Genomic DNA, 19,250 nt, shown 5'->3' with positions numbered 1-19,250 from the left:
AAGATTCTTTTGTTTGGTAATCTTGCAGGAAATTAGTATTTGATGCATGAGGTTGCTCATGCTAGGATGTCCATGCTTCTGTACTGACAGTAGTTTCTTTTTTTCAATCTCCTTTTCTCCTCTCATTGCATCAACATTTTCTTAGTATTGGTTACAGGACTCATGCAGCCATAGGCACCAAGACGGAATCTGTGCAGTTAGAGGCCTCTGTGCAATGAGTCAATGAATAATGTTAAAAGTAAAGAGAGGTGATTTGTATCAAACCCAATCTTAGGTAAAGAGAACATCCTTTGAGCTGTCACTACAACATGTGCATCCTCTGAACTTGCAATGTTCAGTGAGAGGACATGAAGAAACGTTCTGTCAAAACTGATTTTGCTTTGTTGATTAGTGTACACGCTTTCCCAGAGGAATTCGGATTTTCTTTCAAGTCCAATTTCAATCTGTATGCAACATGGTTGAACTGCAAAACTAAAATAAACTGCTAAACTAACTTGCGGATTACTTGCATATAGCCAGTGACACTTCCTAAAAAACAAAGCTAGCACAAAAAGAGAGTCCCAGGAGTCTAAAAACTTGGATTCTCAAAACTTTGGAATATCTGGAAAATATTTACTCAAGAGTATTATTGTGGAGAGAAACTTAGACTCCTGCACTTACTTATATCCAAGCATTCTGCATTGTTTGCATCAAAGGGGAGCAGCACATTTAAGTGTGATTGTGAAGCAGATTATGTGTGAGGAACAGGATGCCTGTGACAGAACTGCCTCTTCGCTCCTGTTCTTCTCCACGGCTGTTGCAGGGGTGAAGCCAAGTTAGGCAGGCAGTGAGGCTCAGCCTCCTTCTCTTTGGTAAACAGAGTGGACCCTCAATAGACCAAATTGGATCGTGAACAGAAATCGACAGTAATCTCTGGCAGTGATCATTAAAAGGCCTGTAAACTGTCCCCAAGAGATAACCTGCTTTCTTTCAGGCTTTTGAAAAAAAAAAAAAAAAAAGGTGTAGTAAATGTTTTAGTTAAGCAGACCTGTAGAAACTCAGTGGCTGATAGGTTGCCTGCGATCTAGCATTTCACAGCAGCAGATGGCAGTGCCAGCAGGCCAGGATGGTGCCAGAAGGTTACGCAATGGAATGATGCCTCTAAGACCTGACTCGAACACCACATGACACATATATGTGCAGAAACACACTTCCCACACAATCTTCTGAAGCTGTGGAGAAACGTCCAGACCTCAATAATTCAGATGGTGTGTATATCTTCATACACTGTTTTCTTTCCTGCCCCTTTTATGACTGTAAATAGCGGCCATATCCTTCTTGGTGTCACTGTCAGGTGACTGACAGTTTGAACCTTTTCAGGAAGCTCGGGGTGATGTGGCACCCCGACACTGGCACGGCCCTGGAAACAGATGGAACTATAGCTTCCCTATGGCCTGGCCTTCATTTCCTGATCCTCTCTGGGGCACGTGTGTGTCTGCTAGTGGGATATGGGTCAGATGGTCAGCTATCGTTATTCAAATCATTGCCAGGAAAACCTCCATCCATTTGGAAATGAAAAGGGCATCCTGCTGGTTCAATTGGAAAAAAAAGGGATTTCATTGATAACATTTTGTGGTACACTTTTTCCTTTGTCATTCATTACATGAATTCCTTTTCTAACTGTCCATCTCGTGCTAGCATACTGTATTTTTAGTTCATGGTGTAAATGTAAATCAACTTCTGTTACAAGCTCCTTTTGTAAACATGTGTTTCCAGCCTTAGGTTTTCTCTTAATGTTTTCCTGAACCTTATAAAGTTAAAGTTATGAATGTGGGTGTGGTGAAGACTGAAGGGAGTGTTTGTACACAAAGCAGTGAAGTGAGCTGTTCAAGCCATGCCAACCACACTGAAACTTCAATGGAAGTGGATAAGTTTATGCTGTAAATCAGGCTTTCTCTCAGAACTCTGACAGGTCATGCCAAGATCTCTTCTACTCCCTTGCCATGGTTTCTTGCAGAATGAGCTCATGCCGTCAAGCATTGCCAACCACAGTATGGACCGCGCTTTGCTGCACCATAGGGAGGCATTACCGTTGCTTTTATGACACCACTGGGACCAATTTTTCTGGAGCCTATAATGATTTGTTGACCTAGCATACACTAAGAAGTTTCATTATCGTACGTAGAGCTTCCAGTATGAGCATTTGGTGTTTCAAACTACTTAATAGACCCTTATTTGTTTGCTGAAGGACTTGGTTAAAGCCACCTGTCATTGAGAGGTGTTGCACACTGTTGGCACTACAAAAAAAGAGAACAAACCCACTAAGCTAGTTGTCCAGTACAGGTGCACTCCTTTCTAACAGTAACAGCTCTTCCTCTTTGGGACGACTATAAAACCATAATGTAGTACCTTGTAAAAATGTAAACACCTATTCACAGTCTCCCCTCAGAATTGTGTTATTCCCCTGTAGAATATGTTTTTACAGGACTCAGAATATCAAGAAATATTGCAGTCTGTTGTTCTCAATAGTCAGGTGGCTACACAAGGTCAGGGGTAAAACTAAATGAAATATTAATCCAACAAATGAGCCAAAAGTTGATTTGACAAAACAGGCACATGAATAAATTGTGGGGAATGTTTTTTGGAATAGTGAATACTTGTAATCTTGTTTTTGAGGAATTAATTGTTGTAGATACGAATTTCTCCATTGTGTGTGCGTGTGTGCGTGTGTGTGTGCCCTTGTCTGCTTGAATACCAAGAGACTTGTCGACAAAGCCGATATTGTGTTTGTGAGAGCGTATTTTGTTGCCTTGTGTGGTGTGATCCTGCTCCGTGCCCTAACATTACTCCTGGTGGATCTTGAGAAGTGAAGAAAGCCCCAGGCCCATCAATAGTTGAGTAGTAGCACGGTTGTGTGTGTCTATAATGAGGCATACCACATCGCATCATCAATATTACATGCTGGCTTAGGGCCAAGAGATGTGCTCTGTGGTGTGTTCAAGTATAAAGCTGGAGCATCCGTATGGGGGTGTGAGTGCTATGCATATAGTGTAATGAGGGTTTTTGCCAGACCACTGTTTGGACAACTCGCAGGCAGTGTGGTTTTTGAAGTCGGATACATGAAGGCTTGCTTCCACGTGTGGTTCGTTCTTGTTCATTTGCATACTGATCTGCTGAACCCTGACCTCATCGCTGTTTTCTCAAAGCGCCTTCCTATAGACATTCACAACATAAAAGCAACTAAAACTAAGCACATATGGTGCCGCACTGACATATACATGAAAAAGCATGTTCAGCTTTTTTTCCTCCCATTCGGCTGCTGTGACGATGCAGACATTAATTGTTGCTGGTGGAACTTTTGTTGTCATCAATCAATCTAGGTTCAGGTGCAAACCTAGTACCAAACCTGATATAGTTAGTGCACGCATCATTTAAAATATTTTTCTTGTTCTTTTATTGAGTGTACTGTTGATTTGTAAAATCCGAGGTGAAGTCTGTTGACAAGGTAAAGCCAAACATTTAGACTGAGCAGCGCTGGACAGACACTTGCTTTTTTTGGCCACAAAAAGAACGCCGGTATGAGATTTATCCCCGTGCAAACACATGCCCACTAACACAGAACTTTCAATGTGTAGAATGAGACTGGTAGTGATAGATTTCGCTCTCATTCCTGCCTTGTGGCTCCTCATCGACCTCAACCAAATGAACAGTGCTCAAAAATGAAGTATGGACGAGAATGTTAAAGGCTACCATCAAAGGCCTTCCTTTAAGTGCGTGTGTGTGTGTGTGTGTGTGTGTGTGTGTGTGTGTGTGTGTGTGTGTGTGTGTGTGTGTGTGTGTGTGTGTGTGTGTGTGTGTGTGTGTGTGTGTGTGTGTGTGTGTGTGTGTGTGTGTGTGTGTGTAGCATCACCCCACAGGTGATTGGATTTGATCTGATCTCCTCTATTCTGATTGGCTCATCTGTCTGATGCGAGGGGTGTTGGAGCCCTGTCTAAATAATTTAGATCTTGAATTTGTATTGATCAGGTAACACTGCTCCAATGTGGGCTACTGTGCTACCACGCTTCTCTCCATCCTCCTCCTTTCCTGTTCTTGGTTTATGACTGTAACGCGCCCTCTAGTTTTGCATACCCCGGACTTGTACTCCACCCTACCTCAACTTCAAACAAAAGGTGGGTGTGACGCTACGAACGACAAAACCATGTTTTCTCACATAGGAATGAAGTACAAAGAAATATGTCAGCGATGGCTCGAGAGAAACGGGCTGGTGGAGACAGACAGAAAAAAACAGCTTTTGCTCATAATGGTGTAGCATGTATGAACGTGCCTATGGAAAGTAATGTAGTGTGTGTAACTTTGCTGATATAATTCAGGGGAAGAGTAGAAATTATTTGTCTTCGTAAATAAAGGCTGGTAAAGCCCATTCCAGCTGAGTGCATTAAACTCAGTCCATTACTCCATTAAATACAGCATCATGCCACGGCCTTGGATCAATACAACATAATGTAAACACTGATATAATGTCTCACCACACCGTGCAATGGCTTTGTTGAATAGGCAATGTATTCTGGGGAGCAAAAGTAGCACATGTATGCACAGTAAGAACATGGAAATTGCATGGTTGAATGAGACCCATTTCACTGCTTTCTGTGGATTTTGCAGTGTTAGACATGCACCTAGCAACATGGATTGAATACGGTATTGCATCTGTTGCCAAGCAAATTATCTTTCTTTCTCACAATACAGCTTTTTGTGCATGCTGTACATACTAATAGAATCTGACAGTGCTCACAGCTGACACAATAAAGAAAGACGTCATTCATATTTTTAATGTTGTTTTTTTAACCAATGCAGATTTTTTGATGATTTAGTTTTGTGCATGTCTGTATGGCTCTCTCACTCATTGATTGGCTAATATTTAGAAATAGCGCTGCATTTTCACATATTTAGGGATGTCCTGACTGGCTTTGTAGTACTGGTTCGTCATGATTTTAGCTTTTTTTTTTATTTATTTTTTTTTTATTGATTATCTATCAGCAAATTGGAGAAATCAGTTCAGCCTTTTTGTATGTTTTTTTTAATGACATCTGCTATAAACTGATCGCCACTTGCGACGTTCCATTAACAGCCATATAAAAACACCACTGTTGCAGCTTCAGCAACACGGTGACTAAAATGGCAGCAGTGTGGAAATATTTCAAAGTAGAAAGCGAAAACAGTTCAGTGGCCGCTTACAATGCCTGCAATACCAGTGTTTCACGAGGTGGAAGCCTCCGAGGTTTGTTCAATACAACAAATTTGATAAGACATAAAATAGTAAACAAGCAAGCAGAGTTCGTTTACAATCTGTTCAGACATGCTATATTTAGCGTACAAAATGCCATGGGTAAACCACAAATTTGAGCCAATAAGGCTCCCGTAGTTCCGTGAGCTATGCAAATGACTTCATAAAAGCACAGAAATCTACAAGAGTAGTGATGCTCATCCTGTGTTCAGTAACCACTTCATGGAGAGAAGCTTTAAATGCTCTGTATAGCACTGCATATCTGGAATCACGTGACTGTGAAGTTTTTACGTTTTCTGTCTCAACATTATTTTTCAGACAACACATTTACTACCTAACAAAGTACGTGAAAACATACGTATTATTTAAAACAAGAAGTGACCTTTATTAGTTTTACTGCAGACATCAGGAGGTCCAATGTTCCATGTCACTGCTTAGCGCCTCTGTGCACTCAATTGATTTTGCTACTTTTCAGCCAGTTTCGCAGATCTTCAGCAGAGCCTATGAAAGAGAAAATCCAGGAGAGGAGGAACAATTGTGGAAAAAAAAAAGAAAAATATTTGTTATATTATAAAATCAGTTGCAGGTCAGTATACAAAGAAGTTTTTGTGCCGGATTAACAGTATCGGGATCAGCCGACACTCAATTGCAAAACGTTGTGGTTGGGACATCCCTTGCTCAATTATTCTTTGACTAATGTGTATGTCCATCTATCCATTGACTGGATGACAGGAAAAAAACCCAACTAAAAAATCTAAGAAAAGTTGAACTACATAAAGCAGACTGCATGCCAAATACAGCATTTGGTTGTGACACCGGGACGGACGCAGACATGTCTGGATACAAAGAGTTGTGGGATGAATTATTGAGGCTTTAATAAGCAGGAGTGACGGAGAGGGAATAAATGGACTGAAGTGTGCCCTGAAGTCAGGGGTGTAGCATGTCCAATACAGACAAACACATGGACATGGACACAAACACACACACATTCAGATACCAAGTACCTTGTGTAAGGACATGTTACTGGAGCCACATAGTCAGACAGGCAGACAAGGCCACACAGGAGTCTCCTCTGCCTGGATTCCACTAATAAAACATACCATGTCGAGCAGACTGAATGCCCCAAATCAACCCAAACTGACATGATGCTATTCTTATCAACACACAGCTACCTTCTGGGTATCTTCTTCTATTCATGTTCTTTCCCCCCATATAGGAAGGGGATACTCCAGGGTCGGGATGTAACAATGGATTGTATTCCTCAATGTACAAAACTGCTTTTTGGGGAAAGTGTGTTCTGCTTTGGGCCACAGACGAATCCCCTGTGCTCCGATATGTCTGGCTGGAAGCAGTCCAGGGTCTGAGCTCTTTTCCTCCAGTGATGCCGCCGACTCTGTGGTCCCATCACTCAGAGCTGTTGTTTACTGGGTGGATCAATATTCAACTTGCTGCTGGATACTTTCAGCTGTATGTTCAGCAGGATATTACCCTTTGGCAGGTTTGAGATCTGCGGCTGCTGCTCACAGTGACCTTAGATGAGGAAAAGCTTTGCAAAGCTCTCTGGGTTACATCCAATTAGCTCATCAGTCTCTCCTAATATGGTTGTCAATAGGGACAGACTTTGATTAAAGCAGTTTGATTTGTTGAGGATGAGGTAGATTACGTTCTGGCACTGCTGCCTGTGAAACATTTGGCAAGGTGATGACATTTTACTCTTCTTATTTAACAAGTTCAGAAGGGTCTTGAGCCCCCATTTTGCCTGCATGAGCTATACTGCTGTGTTTGTGTATTCAGACATGCGTTTGATATCTGAGGTTTTACACACTTGTGCACTTTTCTCACTCTTAACTGGCATCCCAGGTAGTGGGCCCTTTACATTTTAATTTCTTAACACCTGAGTGCCCTGCTCATAAGATAAGCTAAGATATCCCTTTATTTATCTCGCATGTGGAGAAATTTGCAGTGGTACAACAGGATAGTACAGAGAAAGAAGCACACATAGGAACTAAAAAAAAGCAGATAAAAATACAATATAATAGAAAAATATGCACACGGTGCCTATAAGTGTGGACATGTACAGAATATGGGGGTGGATGAATTCTACATAGTAAATACGTTCTTATAGATTATTATAGTTATAGCACCACTTATTGCCCAGTTGGAGTGGAGTGATATTGTCCGGTGGTGGTGTGCAGTGGTCTTGTAACCCTGAAAACATGTTTGGCTCGCCATCTCCAGGGCAGTGGGTTAGGCTTGTTACAGTTAATTTGTGTTCTTGTTACATTTTACACTCTTCCATGCTAAATATATCACTAAAACACAAAATAAAGAAATATCTGACTGACTAATTAATGAAATATGTAAGGAACAACATACATTCATACCAAAAATTATAAATAAAGTTAAGCAAATGCAAATTGTTATAGCTATACAGAAATCTCATGTTACATTCTCATTCGCAGCAGAAAGTTGCAGTAAGCTTTAGCGTATGCACACTTCTACACATCCTACCCAAAATGTGGTCAAATTTGCAAATCAGGTGTTAACTTTCACTTTCAAAGTCTCCAGTAACCATTGTACCTGTTACTATCTGACCGTTTGGTGTCTGGTGGATTAAAGAAATTACTTAGCTCATTAGTGTACAAAAAGTGCAAATATGTCTTTTCATGCTTTTTGGTGTACTACGACAATAAACATCTTATTTATTATGCATTTCGTTGAGGTATTTTTTGCAATAACATAGCTTTAAAGTATCACCAATAATTGACATTTCCCTCTCCCTCTGTCTTCAGTAACCATCTCCACCAGTGTTTCTTTTGACGGTCTGCTGGTGACTGGCCTCTACACCTCCACACCAGTTCAGTCGGCTCCAATCCCCGCTCCAGCTGCCTTTGGTTTTGGTAAGTATTATTCCTTTTTCAAGAGAAGCAACTCATTGCTTGTGCACTACCAATCCCCGGCACAGTCCAAACAATATCTTAGTGCTGGGACTGGGGTGTATCACAACTCAGCTCAGTGAACTACATCCGCTTTCAAAGTGAGAAAAAAAGACCACTTCAATTCTCTTATTGTGACAGGGCATGATGGACGAGGCATGTGATCATGGATTTGGCCAGCTGAGTTTTGGGGAGAGAAGGGAAATGAAAAAAAAATGAAAAAATATAGATGATCTTGATGAGAATACACTGGAAAGCAGAGAAGTTGAGATCCTGACAGACACAAGTCAGCTTCAGCCAACAGTCATCATGTTGCACTCAAGCTCTGGACTCCGTTGCGATTGGATCTGACTTTTGTTTCACGTGGAAACATAATATGTTGCAGTTTTGCATATAAGGCTTGTTTTGTTACTTACTTGTTAGTTTGCAAAAACGTTTGTCCATCATTGGCTTTCTCTTGATAAAGTTAAAGCCTTTCAGTTTTGTATTTCATAACTTAAATAAATTGATGCAAAAACTAATTCTTAGGCAGGTGCCATCACTGAAAAGGCCAATGAATTACTTTGGTGAAACTCATTAGTAGACACATCGAGAGGTTTTAGAATCAAATGAAATGCGTGTCTATGGAGCTCATGTGCATGGGTGGAGGGTCTCTTGTGGTGATGGACTGGCCATAAAGAACTCCTTGGAGAACAGAGCCGCTGCCCAGTGGGTTCACTTTCCCTGACTAACTCTACTGTTCCTCAGACGCTGGCTCCACCCAGGCCAGGGCCGCTGTTCACTTTTGGCAGCTTGGTATACTGGGAAGTCATCCAAGCAACAATTGCATCACTCTAATTATTTGAAATGTTTCAAGACTGTCGCTACGTACTCTGTTAGTCATCGGCTATGTGTTTAAATAGGTCTGCAAAGCCTTGTGTACTCTGGTGAGCAGCGATGCTGTCCAGGATTCACAGTACCTTTGAGGTTGTTGGCCCTTAGCAGAAGAGCCGTGTGCATTTAGTCCATCTGCTGTAATTCTCCTGCTTCACGTCCCAACATGGGCTTCAGTACACAAGCTACAAGCAGAATCAGTGCTGTCATAAACTAGGAGGTGATTCATAACAGCTATAAAACATTACGTGGGATTTCTTTCTCAATTACAGTTTTATTTCTCTGTCATTTTTCATTAGTCTGTACAATTATTAAATAGAGGAGATTTTTAGGAGACATTTACAACATCCTATTCACATCTGTATGATGAGTTTTCACACATCTGGGGATTGAAGTCTCTTCAGCCTTGGGAGGGCTGAGCAAGGATGCTCCCACAGAGAATATGCTTCATCACTGAGCTTATGGGAACCTGGTGACATTACTCTGCATGAAAGGCGCAGTGTTTGAGGAAAATCCTTTCAAGATAATGTAGTGAAACAGTAATCGAGTGCAACGCTGCTTGATGTACGTTGTTGTGACAAACATAAAGAAACTTGCGAGGACAAGAGAGTCACAAGACTCCATCTGGGAATTTTATTTGCAGTTTTCTGTGTAGACCACCAGAGATAAAGCGTGTATCTAATCTTCCTGGATGGAGGCATGTAGAGGACACAGATAGATATGGACAGGACTATGCACACACACATGCAGGAGTGTAAAGTTATTGAAGTGGTGGCAAGCTGGGGGAACATGTGGCTGACAGATGTATCAGTGGAGTAACTAACATGAACTCTAGTGGTGGATGTGTGAAACATCACTGCACTCACAGTGAGGGGACTATTCGTAGATTAAGATTGGTGAAAGTTTTAGAGGACTGAGATCACAGCGTTAGGCTATGCATGTTACTGTACGGTCGCTGGATGATGCCAGTTCAAGTTCAGTTACTGTTTGTGGAAAGAATATGTAAGGCAGGGAGCATAAAAGCAAACAGAAAGTACGGCTGCATGTTGGCCTCCAAAAAGGTTCATCTTAGCCATTTCTTTCAATATTCATTGTTTTTATATGCATAAAAGGAGTGTGCAGGGCACAAACCCACAACACACAAATACACACTCCATCTCCAACTTCCTTTTGTTATGTTTCTCCTTCCTCTTTTTTCTCTCTGGCAAAGACCTCACACAAAGTCACACACAAACACCATCGGACAGTGACAGAAGTGAGCATTTAATTTTAGTTTGTTTGACCCATTCCCTCTTTACTTTATATTTGTAATTAAAATGTTTTGCTTTGTGGGCCTAACTTGCTTTATTGACTTGTTAAAGCACAGCACCCACTCACTGTTGAATTAGCGATTTCCTTTGAAACAATGAGGATTATTTGATTTAGTCTCAGGAATGCCGTGTGTTCGGCTTCTGGGTTGAGCTCTGGCTCCACATGCTCATGTCTCTCTCTGCTGCCACAAGGCAAGAGATGCCCACACTCACTGTCTGGGGGTGAACCACAGACCTTTATGATTCTGCAACTACTCCACCGTGATTGTGCAGATTCAAACTGGATCTTAAAACAGTGTTCTGTTTAGGAGTTATGCCCACCCAAAGACAGAACAACGGAGTTTAAATTGACTGTGGTTTTCACAAATTCACCCTAAAAGGGGCTTATAAACTTGTCTGGCTGAAACAGTCTGCAACAACAATTTTATTTCATGGTACCACAGCTTAACCATCCCATCACTAGGATGCCTGGATTTATATAGATTGTGTAGCTGTCCCATTAAAAAATGCCAATGAATGAGTGTTTTTATTCCTCAGATAATTTTAACTTTAAATGTCTGGTAGTTCTTCAATATTACTGTGTGTTTTGACACTTCTGAGAAGCTCATATTACAAATGTGTGTCTGTGATTGGACTGTGGAAGTTGTGAGGGCCACTGTAATTTTCTAGTTTATGGGCACAAAGGTCTATTTCTCTGATTTATGGTCGTTTTGAATTTTTCGTTCAATCATAAATGCTCTTTGAGTTACAGCTCATAGAAGTAGGAAGGCCAAAACCTGTCAGCAGTGATAGGATGGCAATAAGAAGGTTAACAGGAAAGAATCAACAATTCCTTCCAATGCCTCTATGCCTGTTACAGTTGTAGGTTTGAAACACAGTCTGCAGACACATGATGTACAAACATACAAAGACACGTTTGTACTTGTATCCATCTCATTCTCATTTACAAGGTAATTCCTCCGGGATATTCTTCAAACTTGGCACTCATGTTCACCCCAACAGAAAGATGAACTCATTAGTTTTTGTTTGCTAAAGGTCATGGTTCGTGTGACCTCATGTGTCCCATTTTGGGATTGCAATATCTCAAGAAACCCTTGTGGGAATCCCTTGATTTTTGCCACATTGACGGTATAAGGTGAACAGCTTAGTTTTTGGTCGGCCGTGTTTATAGTCACTGTGATTTAATGCTCTATTTCATTTATGTGACCGTAATAACTCAGGATATCCCGCAGTTAATCGCTTCCAATGCATACTGTATCTTACTAAATATTGACTCTTAAAAGGCAACAAAGTTAACCACACATTCCCAGGTTTGGAAGCACAACCTCAGTCCATTATATTTTTAGTTAGCACTATGTGGCCACAACATGCAATGAATAAGTAGTCCATGTTGTGTGTTTTGTTTTAGTCGATTGTGTTTCATAAGTCTGACAGCTCAATCACTCACTGGAAACCATTGCAACATGGTTCAGAGTAGAACTGTTATGCATTATATTGTAACATGCTCATAATTGATGCCTGTACACACTGCCAGAAAAGCTACACTAGTCCAAACTGACTCAACTGCTGGATATTTCCTACTACTTCATGTTTTTCCCCCTGTCGACTTTTATTCCACTAAGAGTGTTTTTTTTCCATTGCAGTCTTTCAGTTTTCTGATGGCAACTCACAGCTCACAATCTGGCATCTGTAAAGATTTTATAACAAAAACAATGACTTATCTACATCCATTTTGATTCATTTGGTTTAGATGTCAATACAACATTTTGCCATTATATGCTGCATAGCAACAGGGATTTGATGTATTGCTACCCAAAGGCCAAACACATTTCACTTGTAGCCTGATTTGTGTTGGTCCCCTAATAAGAAATGTTTTCCATGAAAATAATCATCAATTCAAATACAAAGACAGAGCAAGTATTCATTCTAAATGTCTCCCACTAACTTATAATTACTATGATTAGCAGACACTTGAAGAGAGAAGAGAGCTCTGAAAATTGATGGGGAGGAATGGATGGGCAAAAATGCCAACATGGAGCTCACAAAATGTGTGAGATTAAAGGAATCAGTGTGTATGCAGAGTGAGATGGAAAACCTGGAGAAAACATGCATGAAAAATGGCAAATAGGGACAGATTAAAAGAAGACAGTATGTGAATGATATAAGAAGGAGAGAGAATAAAAGAGCAGAGCATGGCGTTCCATCACTCCCTCTGACGGAGTGGCTGATTGCTGTTGCTTTGCCAATGCTGAGCTGCTGGGAAACTGGTCATTGATGGATGGCTCGTTTGCTGGGTGATGTTTATTTTGTCATTAATTTGCATATTTGTATGTATTTGTGGGGCGGTTGGCTTCTTCTAGCAAGGACCAGTCCCCATCTCAATATGATGGATCTGGCTGTCTGACAGAATGGACAGCTTAGTGACGGGGACATCCAGCCGACACTCCGTTTCCATGACGGATGGTCTCATGCTAACACACAACTCGACAGGAGATGAAATCCTGCTGCACCTTGACCTGTGGGGGAGGGGCTAGAGAGGGCCTGCAACCATGAGTACAATCATCCTTTACACACATTGAGGTCTCCATAACGTATGCTAAGTCATGGGACACTGCATTTAGCAGAAAGCAATTGTTGTTTTTTAATTAATTCAGCTCTCAAGTCCATTTTATTCCTCGATAAAATGGACTTGGAATCACGTGCGAATACATTTTAAGATATTTCAGTGACCGAACACCATGATTTCTTTCAATAAAGTTATGCTGAGTCAAACTCGTGCTGTATTCTGAAAAATTAACTACTCTACTTGAAGTGTTTTACAACTCAACTCCCAAAAACTATAAAGCAAAAGTAAAGCAGAGGTAGGTGGTGTTTTGGGGACTATTGTTGTTAAAAGGTTAAAAGGGCTAAAGGCAGGATGTGATTTGTCGGTTTGGGCTATACCAGGGATCGGCAACCAGCAACTCCGGAGCCGCAAGTGGCTCTTTTGTCCCTCTGCTGCAGCTCCTTGTGTTGAGCTATATGGGGGTTTGACACTGATGAAGGTCCTTCACTTTTTCACATTCACTGCCAGAGACAGTGGCAATTATTCACTTAACAATGAATAAAAAGTATCTACACAACAACTTAATTATATTTAATGCCACACCAGTCACGCTCATGGTACTAGAAACCCTGGACTCCCACATAAAGGCGCTGAAGCTCCTGGGTCAGAAAGAAGCCAACGCCCCATCGCTCTTTCTCTCCCTCCCCACTTATGTACTGTTTTTCGTCGAGGGAAAATTTAATTTTGGCCAAAACTTTTATTGAAAAGATTGAACTGAGTGACACAGTGACAAATGTCTTGTAGTAAGCTGTTTCACATATGAGGCCACCGTAGTCGAGTGGTTTGAGTCTTACCTGCTGTTCAGGGAGAAGAGGGTTTGAGTCCTGACCCTTGCATGTATTCATTTAGAAATGTTTAGTTCATTTTAAAGATGCGGTTTTCTTTATTCTGATTCTTGAACCGCTATTCCCCAGTTTTCTATGCGTAGCACAGAAGTTAAAATCAATATATGCAGTGTTACCTTCATTTGGATGTCCAAAGGGTTTTGTGGCTCCCAGTGTGTTGTGTTCAATGGGAAATGAGTCCAAATGGGTCTTTGAGTGTTGAAGGTTGCCGACCCCTGGGCTATACCCTCATCTGGTCCAAGTATCCTTGCTTCTGCTTCTGTTGATTTACCATCATTGAATGGAAGAGGAAAAGTAATCAAAGGAGATGGGACAAAACATGCCAAATAAATGTACTATATTGAAAAGTAAGTAAGAGCTGTCACCTTTCTCACAATGACAGGAAAACTTGCAGATTTATTATGAACTTAAACCAAACGCTCTTTGTCAAACTGCAGACATCGGTTGAATGCCAAACTTTATGTGATTTCACTTTAAAATAATTCTTCTGAGCAGATCCACAGGACATAAATGGTATTTCCTGCCTAGTTACAACAACTTTTCAAAATGAACATGCACCAGAGGCAACTGATGATGAGGGAATTAGTTTTCGTGTCAATCATAAATCAAGTCATTTGAAGACAGAACTGGAGCATGAAAATGACAAATGATGGAACCTCATATATCACCCTCAAAAGTTTCAACCCTACTTTCATAAATGCAACAGTAGAATGTTCCTACTTGGGAAACCAGAGGCTCTCGGACATGCACGCTTGGGAAATGCAAACAATCAGCTGCTTTGGCCTCAGTGAGATACAGGAAAAAAAGATGCTACAACTCTAAAACATTATTGGACCTTGTTTAAACCACATGTGTTCATCCATGTACAGTCATGTAGACCTTTTATTTGACTACCTACATTCCAATGGTCTTGAGGTTGTACTCCTCACATTCTTAAAACTGGCTCGGTACTACTTTCATTCGTGACGGATTGAGGTTTACAGTGAAAGACCGTCCCTGCCTCAGCCAAAATTGTGTATTAATAAAGATAATTGTTTATCTTTAGTACTCTATATTTCAGAAAGTGAGTACTTGTAGCACTCCTAGCAGAAACGAAAACATATTGAAATTTCACACCTTGTCCCTTTATACCATGCACAATTATGCATTCAAATCCCGATGTCCACAGAGTCATCCATCTTAAAGCTGAAGGTCAGCCGTCCACAACCTCTTGCCACCACCTAGATTGAATATCAGCCTGAATGTCAGACTAGGAGAGATGGCACCTCATCATGTCAGTATTTATAGAAACGCACTCACAGGTGTTTTTCTCCAGTACAAAGTCTTGTTTTGAAACCTCTGTGTTTTCTAAAACCGCACAAACAGTCCCAGGAGAGCACAGGCGTTACTTCCTCTAACCCTCCCTCCCAATCAGTGTGACAAGAGAAAAAAAAAAAAACTGAGAGGGAGATACCGTGTATGTAAAGATGGAGGATAAAGAGAACGGGTGGTGTAGAGAGCAGGGAAGGGGTGAGAGTAGGGGTTCCCATGGGGAGAAAAGCTGTCAGTCCCTGGGAGACATCAAACGCAGTGCAGCCCTGTGATCAGCCTGCTCCCCGGCTCTCTGCTGACAGCTCCCTGACTGTGCCGTTTAAACTCCTTCATACACACACATATACACTTGCTTGCCATCATAAAAGCTCTCACACTTCCTAACTTACCCATTCATACACCAACACATTCAAATTCTATTGACATACATACATTGATGCTTATTCTTGTAAATTGTATGCACATTTGTGACATATTTGCTGTGATATCTTTCCTCATAATAACCTTGAATACTGTCACAGTTTCACTGTTGCAACTCTGTCAAGGATACCGCACACTTCCAAACTGTTGCTCCTAAACTATGGGCAAAACGGAGGCAAGGTGGTGCTGGCAGCAGTGATGTTGCTGATAATGATAATGATGACTTATCTAAGCCATTACTCCTTCTCTGCTCAGTGCTGATACACCAAAGGCAGATTCCTCCTGATGATGAATTCATTAGTGCAGAAGATGGAATGAGTTGTCATGTGCAGGGTTATGTATGGGAGGTGATTTGTGTTCTCTGCAGCACAGTGTCAGATCAGACTCAAGATCAGCAGGATCGGCTAGCTGTAAATCTCTCTGCTCTGCTGGCACAGGACCCGTCCCTCTTGCCCAGGCTGATCCTCCGTCCTGTCCCTCCCGTTGTTTAACATGATCTCCCCCACCAAACTACAATGGCTGGAGACTGCTAACAGGTGGCTAAAGATTTGCATGCTCTGAGAGTCTAGAGAAATGCTCTGGTGATTATTCACCCAACGTCAGAGGTAGCTTCTCTCCATGTGTAGAGCCTCTATAGAAAAGTCTTTGAAGAATTCAAACCGTAAACAATAAAACATCATTCATTATTCATTTAAAGTAGACCACCATACTTCCTGACCTCATAGGTCCTGTCTCTCAGGTGGTGCTGCTGCTGCTGCTGTGAATTTACTGGTTCACTTCATGTACTCCAGCTCTCTTGGAGAGCGCAGTCCCTTCTTTGAACTCCCATGGCTTCACTAGGTGTGCTAGCACGTGTGTGTGTGTGTGTGTGTGTGTGTGTGTGTGTGTGTGTGTGTGTGTGTGTGTGTGTGTGTGTGTGTGTGTGTGTGTGTGTGTGTGTGTGTGTGTGTGTGTGTGTGTGTGTGTGTGTGTGTGTGTGTGTGTGTGTGTGTTGTTCGCTTCATGTGCTGGTGTCCATGTGTGTGTGTCTTCTTGTGTCCAAGTGTGTGCTTCATGGTTGACTTTGTGTACTCGCCTTTGCTTTGTGTGAGAGTGAACACATATTTATTCACATGCTGGGTATTTTCCTTGCCTTGCTATATTTTCTGCATCTGAATGTATGGTTAAAAAAAAAAAAAGCATAGGGTGACTAAGAGAGAAAAAAATAGGGAAAAGGAGCTGGACTCACTGTGATAGAGATTTCAAAGTGGTGTGTGTGAGCTGTTGGGCAGTTTTATTTTATTTTTTTTATCTATTTATTCTATCCTGCAGGAGAGAGCAGCAGGCGTAGGCTGTTGCTCCCATGTGTGGTCTCTCTTGAGCAGAGCAATGTTATTTTTTGCCATGCAGAGAGGGATGGTTACATGCCAAAGAGAATGAGAAAGAAATAAAGATAGCATAAAGACAGAAAGCTCTGAGTCAAAGACCGCTCAGATTGACACATTTCTGTGAGCGCTAGTGGGTTTGCATCATTTCAGCACAGAGGCATCTGACTTTGAAATTCATCTTTGTTGTGTTGTGATATAAAACTCCTTATGCTTCTCTATACTTCCACATGCACCTTGAAAGTGGGTGGGTATCTGTGTGCAAACTGAGAGCCAGTGAATGTACAGAAGTCTTCCTATTCTTCTCCTTTTTTCGCTTTTACAAAGTGCATGCCAGACAAACTGCACTCTCCGGTCTATTCATTTTTAAAGTTGGTTGCAGATTGTATTAGAAACAGTGGAAGCGCTCGCTCTGACTCCGAGCTTAGTGGTTCTACTGGGCTCTCCCTTAAGGGCCTGGCTGGATCTGGCCCTCCAGCCTCTAAAAGCCTCCAAGTCGAACAGGAATGCTCCACTGCTTGGCCCACTTTTTAAAAAAAGTTTTATTTAATTTAATTTATTTATTTTTTTTTTTTTTGCATCATGTGCGAGTTATCTATGAACTGCTCACCCAGATCCACTCTGACCCATATTTTGGCAGTGAAAATAATTTCTGACCTTCTCTTTGTTGTGCCCTCCTTATGAGAACCAGTCTGTTGCCGTGATTAGTTCACTGCCTCCCAGCACTCCTCTGTCAGACCAGGCTCGGCTCCAATCGCCTTCATAAAAAAACACACACACACACACACACACACACACACACACACACACACACACACACACACACACACACACACACACACACACACACACACACACACACACACACACACACACACACACACACACACACACACACACACACACACACACACACACACACACTTTATTTATATACACACATGCATATGCAGCACAGGCACCATTCCACGCACTCTCAAGGCTTTCCACTGGCTCCTCACCTGTCGCCTCAGGTCTCCATCCCTCATACTCAACATGTGTGTCAGGACAGGGCCTGCGAGACCATAGCCTCACCACTTTGTTTGTTTGCGGCGATGATGAGTGGAGAGCAGGGACGTGGGTGCAAGAAATTAGCACGAGTCAAATCAGATTAATTAATCCCCAGCTCAAACTGTTAGCTGAGGAGTCGTGTTGAATTAAAAATCAAATTAGCCGTGGCGCCTGCCGGTAAAGCTGTGGTGTGTTCCTGCCAAGCTCCAGTGACACACACACCCACAGAAGGCAGCTGCTCATAGGTTCTGCTGATGGATGGATGGACAGATGAATTGATGGATGCATGGATGGATAGATGGAGGTTTAAATTAGGAAATTGGAGCTCAAGGACTAGAAGGATGGGGGAGGAGAACTTTGCCACCCAGTGTGGTAAACCTCTCGAGGGGCACAAAACTGGCTGTCCTCTGCTGGATGCTCCTCCACATGCCTCACACCACCAGCACTCTGCAGGCTATGCGATGCCACTATTATGCCTTTTAGCAACCATGTTGTGATGGTTTATGTAATACATGTCCAGATCTTGAAGACTAAACTCAGGTCCAACCAGGTCACTGTTTCTCATCTTGACTTTTCAAATTCATCGGAGGACGCAAGAGGGGGAAGTCCTTGTTTATTAACTTGAATCTCAATATGATGGATTTGGCCTTCCAGCATTGTGCTCTCCAGCCTGACAAGAAAACATAAAAAGATTTTTCAAAGGAAACCCTTAGTAGATTCTTTTGGAAGAGAAAACCAATCTGCCTTGATCATATTATCTGACGTGATAGTACTCTCAGTTGTTTGTCTTTGCAATCTCTCTTTAATTTGCATTTAATTTTGGCGTGAAACTTCCTCATTTTGCTGTGGCTGTAACATCTGCAATTGAAAATAATGTCAGAATTTAGGAGTGTGAGCTTTGGCTGGGTTGGGGGTGGACGAATACAGAGACAGGCCACATCACTTGTATTCTCACCTGCAGGCAACGTAGCATCACAAATGAACCTCAAGCACATGTTTTTAGACTAGGAAACTGGAGAACTTAAAGACCCACAAACACACAGGGAATACAGGCAAAATCCTCACAGGAGGGCCTTCAAGCCAAAACTCGAACTGTGGATATTGTCATTTTGAGGTGACAGTGCTGATGATGCCATGAGGCCCAGTCTAATCTCTATTACAGTAATCTCGTTTGAGGTAACACACCTCACTATGTAACTTGTTTCCTGCTCTGATTGTGCCTGTTTGAGACTTCAGTGCTTAGAATGTTTATCAAATTGGTGGCCGTATTTGC

The 19,250-nt window shown here is 41.8% G+C and overlaps 1 protein-coding gene across 1 annotated transcript in view; it reads left to right on the top strand.

The window, feature by feature from the left end:
* The window catches only part of reln (reelin), a gene marked incomplete at its 5' end in the record, with an annotated part of 104,464 nt that overhangs the window by 14,575 nt on the left and 70,639 nt on the right, over positions 1-19,250 (top strand). Inside the window, one exon of the mRNA XM_080474564.1 lies at positions 8,056-8,163. Within this exon, the coding sequence (XP_080330690.1) occupies positions 8,056-8,163 (108 nt within the window). The remainder of the gene's footprint in view (positions 1-8,055; positions 8,164-19,250) is intronic.

This window comes from Lipophrys pholis, assembly GCF_963383615.2.
Source record: "Lipophrys pholis genome assembly, chromosome: 11".
Taxonomy (NCBI): domain Eukaryota; kingdom Metazoa; phylum Chordata; class Actinopteri; order Blenniiformes; family Blenniidae; genus Lipophrys; species Lipophrys pholis.
The sequence above is the reverse complement of the archived record's forward strand: the minus strand, read 5'-3'. Positions and strand labels throughout refer to the sequence as shown.